The following is a 10,845-nucleotide window of genomic DNA, read 5'->3' as shown; positions in this document are numbered from 1 at the left end:
GTAGGTCCGCTTGCAGCAAAAGCTTTGAAAGCTAATCTGCTGCCTTCTGTGTTTGTGCATGTGTGAGAAAGAGATGTAGATTCACTCTCTGCCAGCAGATGGCAGTGTTTTGGAGACTCACGGACACTGGCCATATATATATATATATATATATATATATATATATATAGGAAGCTAATGAATGATTAATGTTTATTTTTTATTCATCAGCCATGTCCTGTGAAATCTCCTTTGTTATTCATCCATCCATCCATCATCCTCCCTGTGACTATTCTACTCTAACTTATCCATATTATATTTCCTTTCCCCACCCACCCTGCTGTTTACCTTACTCCCCTGGTTGCTAGGTGCCCCTCCCTTCCAAAGGTGTCTAAGGAAACCTAGTAACTATTCTAGGTACCAGCAGCTTAGCAGCATCTTCCAATATCAGACATGGCCGCCAACAGAAGGAGCCTGTCTACCACAGGACTTCCCCACACCTCAGCCTTGACTGCAGTCCTTGAGGCTAGAAACATGGTCTGTATTGGTTCCAGCACTGTTATAGTCAGGGCCTGTAATGTGTCCAAAAAATTACTTCATTACATAGTAATATTATAATGTGTTTAATTGCTTATTTGTTAGTGATATGCTAATATAGAGCTGCTATAAGTATACAACTCATTTTATTTATTGCTAGACAACCATTGAATTAATGTTGTTGTCATTTTCCCTCAGAGGCCTATAATACACAGGCTGTTTTATGTAGCGAAGAGATCACCAGAGGAAGAGAACTGCAAGAACATAACAGGTGATTGCGGTGTGAGTGCATGGGGTCCCAATGTCCGCAGTGTGTGTACAGATGGAGCCCTCCTCATTTAGGGCCAGATTCTCTAAGCTTCAAAAGGGATAAAATGGTGAGTGATAAACAGCCAGCCAATCAGCTCCTACCTGCCATGTCACAGACTGTGTTTGAAAAATGTCAGACAGGAGCTGATTGGCTGGCTGTTTATCACTCTCCATTTTATCACTTTTGAAGTTTAGAGAATCTGGCCCTTAGCCTGTTAATTGGATTAAGTGAGTAATAGGATTACTATGCTAATCCCCTAGACCAGGCATGTCCAAACTATGGCCCTCCAGCTGTTGTGAAACTACATGTCCCATCATGCCTTGCCACAGTTTTGCTATAAGGGAATGCTAAAAATATGGCAAGGCATGCTGGGCAGTGTAGTTTCACAACAGCTGTAGGGCCATAGTTGGACATGCCTGCCCTACTGTATTGTTCTATGTATTGTATTGCTGCTGAGAACAATAGGATAACCATGGTGAGCCACGACCTAAGGAACAAAGTTGACAGGCGCTCCAACTGTATACATACAATGCACTGGCAGCTCTGGACGGGGAACATTGGCAATGGCAGTGGATGTCGCTCCCTTATTTTAATTTTAAACTCCTCTGGAGCCTTCACTGGTACAATGTATGCTCACGTCTAATCACACTCGCAATTTTGTACATGAATATATACCATAGTTACCTCCCCTCCTGCATTCTGCAGGAGACTCCCTGAAATAGCAGCAATCTCCCTCTCTCCCTCATTAGTCTATGAATCTCCCTCATTTCACCTAGCCCACATTACACTGTTACATTTTTTGGGAAAAAAGGAATGAGAGACAGATACATTTACATTGAATCATCAGCACCATTTCCCAGCACTTATACCAAGTATAGTAGCTCTTACTAACTGCTCTGGGGCTCATCTACATTTGGATATAAATCATTTAAAAAGATTCCTCTCAGATGTAGCAGTACACCCCCACGCTTCTAGGGGCCACGTTCACAATCTCTTTTCACAATCTCTCCCTTTATCAGTGGTCAGGGAGCTCGGTCCTCATTACCCCACGCAGTGCATGTTTTGCAGGTCTCCTCACAGAATCACAAGTGAAATAATTAACTCCACCTGCGGACCTTATAATATGTGTCTGTGAGTAATTCGTACACCTGTGCACCTGCTGGGTTACCAGCAAAACATGCACTGTGTGGGGTAATGAGGACAGAGTTCCCTGACCACTGCCCTCTATGGAACTAGACACGCCCTTTAGGTGGAGCATGACACGCCCCCTCAAAGTGGCGCTGTGCTAAATTCTACTACCCACTATAATCTCCCTGAAACTAGTTTTCAAAAGTAGGCAAGTATGATCATAGGTGCCGATTTATGTTTTTGCTGGTGGGTGCTCAAGCCAAAAATATAGAGGAGTGGCTTCATGGGGAAGGGGTGTGGCCACAAAATAATACCAATTTATATTACGGAGCACAGTTGTCTCCAAAATTCAAATTACGGCAACAGAGTTCCACATACATAAATGCCCCCACAGTGCAGGTACTCCGCTGACAGAACCTGGCATACTGTTTCCCAGGTGGCGGGTCCGGCAATGTGGGTGCTGCAGCCGCAAATTAGCAAGTTAATATGGCAGCCCAGCAGCGGGACTCGGGCCTGTGGGTGCTCATCAATTTCAGTGGGTGCTCGGGCCCTTGAGCACCCACAGAATCAGCACCTATGAGTATGATAGATACAGTGTACTCAGGGGTTCTGTGTGATCTGTAGGTCACACATATTTTTTAAGGACTTGTTGATCCCTACCAATTGAATTAGCTGTTGAATTGGTTGGGGAAGATGGGCTGATGGAGAACAGAGGGCACAATATGCAGGAAGTGGCCGGCTGGGGCCAGTTGCCTAAACAGCATTCACATATTGTTTAGCCTATCAGATTTATAGGGGTGTGTGTGCAGAGGCTGCAAGATGTGTTGCCTCACTGGGCCTAAAGGTCCCAGACATTACTGATGGGGTTCTGGGATAATGGGCCTTGGTCCTTTATGGCTAACCTTGACACTCCAGCTGTTGTTGAACTACACATCCCAGCATGCTCTTTTACAGTTTTGCTATTTGGCCATGTTAAAACTGATGCAGGGCATGCTTGGATGTGTAGTTCAACAACATCTGGAGTGTCAAGGTTTGTCATCAAGGTCTAGGGCGACAGTTGCTTGGTTGACACCTAAGAATAGTCGACTTACCCTAGGGCAATAGTTACAGAAGGTTGACATGATTTTTTCATGTTTTTTGTGTCTATGTTGATATATGTCGACATGTGCACCATACAAGTGTACTGTGCCCTCTTGCATGGCTCGCCATGCTTTGGGCACTATTATAACCTAATTCTATGCCCACTTGGATAGTAAAGTATGAACCAAGTCGTGTAAAAAAAACCTTGAAAAGCGCGTGTCGACCATTTACATGTCGACCTAGACATGGTCCACCCAGGGACCAGATACCTACTAACGGATAGCGGGAGAATGTACTGATCCCCCGATGTCTGGATTGGGGAATTGTGAATATTAAGCTTGCTCCCAATACCAACCAAAAATCAGAGGCGTAGGGAGGGTGGAGCCGGCGGAGCACCAGCTCCGGGCGCAGAGACATCAAATGGCGCCGAAACCGTGCAGACTTCTCCCCTGCTCCCTCCCTGCACTGCCCGACCCCACTCCTCCCCCCTCACCTATGAGTGCAGCGGCAGCGCTGCCTGACGCCATTCACAGCCCCGTGCAGTCTGTTTGGCTGCCGGGAGCTGCGTCTTGTTACATTGAGTGACAGGGTGCTGCTGGGCTGGCTGAAGGTAGGGGGCGCTGTTTAAAGAGGCAGCCTATAGTTCCTCACAGGCAGTGCTCCGTGGCTGTGCTCTGTGAGAGAGCAAGCAAGCCAGGAGAGGGGAGAAGCAGCTGACGTGAGGATGGTTTATGCTGGGGGGCTCAGGGGTTGTCCTGATGTTTGAGGGTGGAGGGTGTATGCTATGTTTACATATTGTGCATGTGTATGTATGGTATGTGTGTGTACATGATGTATGTATGTATGTGTACATGATGTGTGTGTATGGTATGTGTGTGTTTTCCTGATGTATGTAATGTATGCTTGCATGTGTCTGTTGTGTACATGTGTGTATGTATGCTATGTGTGTACATAATGTGTGTACATGATGTATGTTTGTATGCTATATGTGTGTTTGTGTGTGTAAATAATGGATGGTATGTGTATACTGTCCCAAGGGTTTCAACCAGTTCTGAGCTGATGGCACAACTGGGCATCTTCCGAGTTCGAAGAGAAGCATGATCGGGTTTTTCATCTGACGCACTTGGTTTTCTTAGCCGGCCACTACGTTTATGGTCCTCAACGTTACCCATTTTGTTGTTGTTCTTCAAAAGTGCTTGAAAAGCGGATCTTGAAACTTAAGTCTCCAGTGTAGTCTTTGCCAGCGAGAGACCTTGCTGATGCAATATAACTACCTTGTGTCTTGTTGCTGTGATCACTCCACTCCATCCTGTATGTATGTATGACCTGTGACATAACTGTTACACCTGTTTGGTATGATTGGGTAACCCTTTGAGTGTCAAGTGAGTTTGTCAAAATAGGTGTGAAAATTCCAAACAAACATTTTTATTCATCCTAATGACCTGTATTGTTTACCTTTTATAGGACAAATAATCTTTTTTTTACGCAACATTTTTTTATTTGGATTTATATAACAAATGTGAGCAACGCTGGCATTTTTAGCGGATATTTTGAACATGTCTCACAGATGTTGGCGCTCAAATGGTTAATATAAAATTGACACCTGACTATAAGCCTACAAAATATAAAGTGTACCTAGAAGCATTGATGTTGTTTTGAAAGGGTAGTCAAACCAAATATTGATTTAATTTAAACTGTGGACACATTTTACGATTCTGGCAATCGATTTTGACTATATAATCAAAACTCGAATAGAAATTTAGACCAAATACATTCCTACATGTGAGACAGTATTGTCTGTGCGATTCTGGCTAAGGCCAAATTACAGGATCGTCTAAATCTAAAGTACATCTAATGGTGACCATACATAGGTGCGATTGTATGCGATATCGTGTTAAGATTTCACTTGAAGCTCCTTGTGCGATAAATCGCACCTGAAGTGCTTTTTCCCTTCATTTGATGTGCAAACAATCATGTGATAAATTGCATGCCCCATGTGACCTGAAATCGGTTCATGGAATGAGGGCTAGGCTTTCTGGGGTACAACCATTCAAAACCGCACATTGTGATATATTGCATGTGTTTTAAAATCACATGCAATCGCACATGTGATGCGATACATATTATGTGCAGCACATAATATCTTGAGATGCAAGATTCGACCAGCGTGCCCGCGCATTGTGTTGGGTGGCACATGCGATTTGTCGAAATTGTATGATTGTCACAAATGTATGGGCACCATAAAGTGCAGTTAGCCAAAATCGAAATAGTCAATATTGGACAGTCAAAATCGAATGAAACCTAAATCGCACCGTGTGGCCACACCTTTAAGGCCCCCATACACTATGCGATTTGGTCCCGATTTCACCCGATTCAGATGGATCGTGCAATGAAATCGGGCCAAATCGCAGGTATAGACACCCGGTCCGACCCAATGCGCGGTCCCTTGCGCATCGAGTCAGAGTCGGGAGGTCGGACCGGCTGCACATAAGATTTGCTAAATCTTATGTGCAGCCGGGCAGGGGACACAGGCGGCGGATGCTGGCGAGGGAGATGGGCAGGGGGAGCCGGAGCAGGGAGCTGTCAATGCTCCGTCCGGTGGAGGGAGCGGGGGGGGGGGGGGGGAGGGCGGGGGACGCTTGTAGCGCAGAGGCAGCGAACGATGCGGGGAACACAGGCAGCAGTAACGTAGAGGCAGGCAGGGGGAGCCGGGAGCTGTCAGCGCTGGAAAAAAAAAAAAGCCCATACAATGAATGGGCAGACTGTGATTGGCTGAGCGCTCTCTCAGCCAGTCAGCAGTTGGCTGAGAGAGCACTCAGCCAATCACAGGCCGCCCATTCATTGTATGGGCTTTTTTTTTCTTCAGCGCTGACAGCTCCCGGCTCCCCCTGCCTGCCTCTACGTTACTGCTGCCTGTGTCCCCCGCAGCGTCCGCTGCCTCTGCGCTACTAGCAGCGCCCCCCAGCCACCTCGCAGTGTCCTCCACCCGCCACCTGGATGTCCCTTGCCCCCCTGCTCCCTCCACCTTGTAGCTCCCCGGGAGTTGCAAATGATACATCGCATGTGATGTATCATTTGCAAAACTTGGCACATCAGCGCCTAATCGTGTGTCCCCCTCCCGGGGTGCTGCAGGGGGAAATCAGATCCGACTTGTCCTTAGGTCAAGTCGGACTAATGTATGGGGGCCTTTACACTTGTCCAACAAGTTAAACCTGATTGACTATAGATTTATCCTATGTGCAGGAGTATCAATCTCTTGGTTATACCCAATGGCAAGGTATTGTGCATTGGGTCCTACACATCAGGCACATAAGATTTTGCCAGACAGGCACATCAGATTTTGTCAGATAAATTGACCCAATCCACCTGAATTGGGTCAAATCTGACAAAATCTCACAAGTGTAAAGGGCCCCTTAAGGCCCCCTTACACTTGTTCAACTTATTGATCAACAAATTGAACCTGATTGACTCGAGATTTATCCTATGTGCAGGAGGTTCAATCTCTTCCAATCTCTTGGTTATACCCAATGGCATGGGATTGTGGATTGTGTCCTACACATCAGGCACATACGATTTTGTCAGACAGGCACATCAGATTGTGTCAGATAAATTGACTCAAATTGGATCAAATCTCACAAAATCTCACAAGTGTAAGGGGCCCTTTACACTTGTGAGATTTTGTGAGATTTCATCCAATTTGAGTCAATTTATCTGACGAGATCTGATGTGCCATCTGACAAAATCTTATGTGCCTGATGTGTAGGACACAATCCACAATCCTGTGCCATTGGGTATAACTAAGAGATTGGAAGAGATTGAACCTCCTGCACATAGGATAAATCTCGAGTCAATCAGGTTCAATTTGTTGAGACAATAAGTTGACAAGTGTAAGGGGGCCTTAAGGGGCCCTTTAGATTTATTTTCTGTTTACTTTTTATTGTTTTTATTGATGAAAATAAACTATTAACACTTCTATTCTTGAAAACATTCTTAAGGGCCCCTTACATTATAGAACGATATATCTGATGCTGAAATTGGATGCAATTTCCCTTGAACTCCCACTGGACCTTCCCGGGATTGATTGCATCCAATTTGGTACTTTGGTGTCATTTTGTGCATGCAATTTGGTCCAATATATTGTATGAGATTTATCTGGCCAAATTGCATGTGCACTGTACTTTATACGTTATATCGCATGCGCCAAAAGCACTCCATTTTTCATCCGATTCCGACAAATCACCGGTGCGGGCCGACCAACCTAGAGGCTCCCATCCGACTCTCACGGGACTGTGCATCGGATCGGATGGAAAACACAAACGATGTGGCACTTTTCAGATGATATATATCGCCATCAAACAGCGAAATAAAGCAAAATCATTCTAATGTACGGGGGCCTTTAATCCCCATACATATGGGGTGATGGGGACCCTAAGCTGCCAAGCGCACATCACGGCACTTATGCGATGCACGTGCAATTGCAATGCATATAGGCAAAACACTGCAATCTAAGCAGGATAGACATTGCTTGCACTGTCTCTGTGTGGGCGATAGTGATGCATAGGATGTATGCACCAAGCGATCCATGCTTCATTTCTATTTTTATTTATTTACTCAGTGTTCTTAGAAATGGGGCTTAAATCACCCCGTGTGTATGCCCCTTTACCGTGCAGCATTTTTTCCATATGTGCTTTGCACAGTATTGCTTGTGTGTGTATGTGTATAATAAATATACGCACGCACGCACACACACACATATATGCACACACACACACACACACACACACATATGCACACAGAAAATTTCCTCTTTCATATTCCATGATGAAGTTGATGTTCAACGAAACCTGAGGCTGCTTCTTCTTACCAATTTAAATATCTTGTACTTATCCCCCTGTATTCATTTGATAACCTTGCATTGGAACATTTCCATGAACAACTTTCTAATCACGTGTATTCATTATTTAATTTTTAAATGCTATACTCTAATTGGCTGTGGGACTTTTTACAGTGTATATGTTGCTTGGTTCTAATTTCAGATGTAAATGTGATGTTTATACTTGGATAGCTCAAATAAGATCCTTACACATGGAGCAATATATTGCTCGGTGTCCCAATTTCATCAGCAACCACAGATAATCGCTGATGAAAATGAGAAACTGCTGGGGAAGGGCGCTCCTGGTGACCGCCCCACCCAACCATATCGCCAGCGATTATTTCTAAAATCGCACCGTGTGCACAGGACTTTACTGCTGGTTTGAAATGTTTTTTTTTTTCTTTTTTTTTTACTTACGATTACTTTTTTAAATGTTGGCCCATTTTGATGTATTGATTTTTACACTAGAACAACTTTTCTTGTTTCTGTGTATTTACATATGTGGATATAAAAGTCATTGGCATTTTATAATGCTATTTCCTGGCAATACCACCTGGTGGTAGACTCATTTGGTGATGGGGACATACTATTCAAGGGTCAACAATGTTCCGCTTCTACATTAAACCCAACAGCTGTGTGTTTTTATTTACAATTTAAAGCATTACTGACTTCTAGGGTCATAGTATTTCCTGTAGCTTATGAAGACTGACTGACAGCACAGCATTACAAATGTCAGTGTCACCAAGCCGAAATGTAAAGTCAGTGCAAGGGAAGTGTCCTTTAAATTCATTAATTGTCTGATGGGTCACTGGTTCTAGTACAGATGTCTGTTATTGCAATAGGAAGTGTCATACTTTCTTAGTGTACACTCCAGGATTTTTGTTCACAGGGAGTGGACCACCGATGAGGGCACATTTAATTTTGAAGGGCAACATTTTTGATGCAACGCTAAAACTTATGTATACAGAAATATATACATCCATACTAAACATTCATTTTTTTCAGAATACATACTGTAATATAATGCCCCCAGTTCATGTTGTGCCATACATACTGCCCAAAATTCAAATGACATTCAATAATACTTCAATTCATGTTATGCTAGACAATATTGCCAATTCACAGCATGCCACACAATAGTGCTTCTTATTTATATTATACCTCACAATATTGACCATTATTCTTTTTATGCCACTTAGTAGTGTCCATTATATACTTTATGCCACATAATAGTGTCCCTTGTTTACTTTATGCCACATAGTAGTGTCCTATATTTACTTTATGCCACTTACTAGGGCAGATGTATGAACCAGCATTAAGTGCAGAAATGCACTTAATGCTGATTACGTTTAGCCTAATGCATCACTAGCGCACCTAACGTGCACTAGTGACAGCCCGCCGAGTTACGCTCGGCGGGGCTGTCCCCAATAAACCCCCCCACAATGTTAAGCCCAGGGCTAGCGTTGTCCTATTCCCCACTGCAGGGACAATGCTAGCCCTGCTCCTGGCTTGGGCTGCGCTGGAGATCTCGCAGTTTTAGCTATATCTCGCCCATGCCCCTTAGAGCTGGCTGGGGGAGGGAAAGCGCACTGTGCAGAACACTGGGGGGGGCCGTTAAGGAGCCGTTAACACTGGGCATAATGGCTCTCCTTAACGGCTTGATGGGTGTGTGTGTTAATACATCTCCCCATAACGGGTGCCCGCTTCTCCTCGTTCTGCAGGAGAAGCGGGACCCATTATTTAAAACACGTCATAGGGTTATTGATACATCTGCCTCAGTGTCCCTTATTGACTAATTTGCACCAGGTATATGTAGGATAAGTTATTACCCATTAACCAATGTGGTTCATAACTTAAAATGTAATGCTGAGACAAGTGATATCATTATACTGTTGGTGAAATTCAGGGCTTATCTGAACGCAGTTTAGCAGCCGCACTCTAAAGAACGAAATGAGAAAAAACATATGATGTAATAAGATTTTATTAAAGGATGGAGTACTGGAGGCAGCGCAGAGTATTTGAGGCAACGCTGTTTGCTGCGGCATCCCGGAGTCGGCGCTAAGTCCTGGTCACATGCTGACTACAAGGTGTGACTAGAAGGGCAGGTTAATGTGACCGCGGCCCATGATGATGGAGGACACCTCTGTAGTGTTTCACACTATGTCACACCGATACCTTGTGCTCTTTGTAGGACAATATATGTGCATGAATAATATCGCCATCGCTGTCAGCACCGCTGCCATGGAGAGGGTGATTATGACGCAGAATGGCATACTCGTCATTACCTTGTCCTTAAAGCGCTCCATAATAGTGATGATCTCCTCCTGCTGTTCAATATGTTCAAGCTGTGGCTCAGGACTGGCCTCTGAATGCAGGGCATCATTGAAGATCTCCTCCAGCTCCGAGTATTCTATGTCACGACTCCGGGTCACATTGAGGAAATAAAACATCTGCGCTATTAGGAAATGGTCCTCGTCTTGTATTTGGCAGGCATATGTCCCCTCGTGGTATCTACGGGTTGGCTTAATATGGATGTGCAGGTCTTGTCCTGTGAATATGGTTTTAGCATAACTGATGTCTGCCACCCTGATGTTCCGCGCAAACTTCCATGTGACTGTTATCCCGGGGGGGAGGGGAAAAGGCGGAGTGCAGAAAATGTAGGTCTCAGCGGGTTCCATGGTGTAGATGTCTTTCAGCGGACACTGTGCAGGAGCCTGGCATTCCTGCACTGAGCACTCGTCACAACGAAACAGCTGTGCCGCTTTCTGTCTCCCGCAGACGCTTATACATTTCTTAGCCGGGTTCTTTGCTGCAATCGCTTTCACGTCCATTATGTACTCCTTCATCTTCTGGTCAAATGCCGCAGTCCAGTCCTTAGCAGGGAGCGATGAATTGATCCCTGTGACTGCTTTACCAAAGCCTCCTAGATGGTCTCTGA

General features: G+C 44.7%; 1 protein-coding gene across 3 annotated transcripts in view; it reads left to right on the top strand.

Moving 5' to 3' along the window:
* The first annotated feature begins 374 nt into the window (after positions 1-374).
* The window catches only part of LOC146020095 (testis-expressed protein 47-like), a 36,840-nt gene continuing 26,369 nt past the window's right edge, over positions 375-10,845 (top strand). For all 3 annotated transcript variants that reach the window (XM_083152921.1, XM_083152919.1, XM_083152918.1), the window contains exons 1-2: positions 375-516; positions 715-787. In XM_083152921.1, the coding sequence (XP_083009047.1) occupies positions 433-516; positions 715-787 (157 nt within the window). In that variant the 5' untranslated portion in view covers positions 375-432. The remainder of the gene's footprint in view (positions 517-714; positions 788-10,845) is intronic.

Source organism: Crinia signifera, chromosome 7, assembly GCF_055691185.1.
Source record: "Crinia signifera chromosome 7, ASM5569118v1, whole genome shotgun sequence".
Taxonomy (NCBI): domain Eukaryota; kingdom Metazoa; phylum Chordata; class Amphibia; order Anura; family Myobatrachidae; genus Crinia; species Crinia signifera.
The sequence above is the reverse complement of the archived record's forward strand: the minus strand, read 5'-3'. Positions and strand labels throughout refer to the sequence as shown.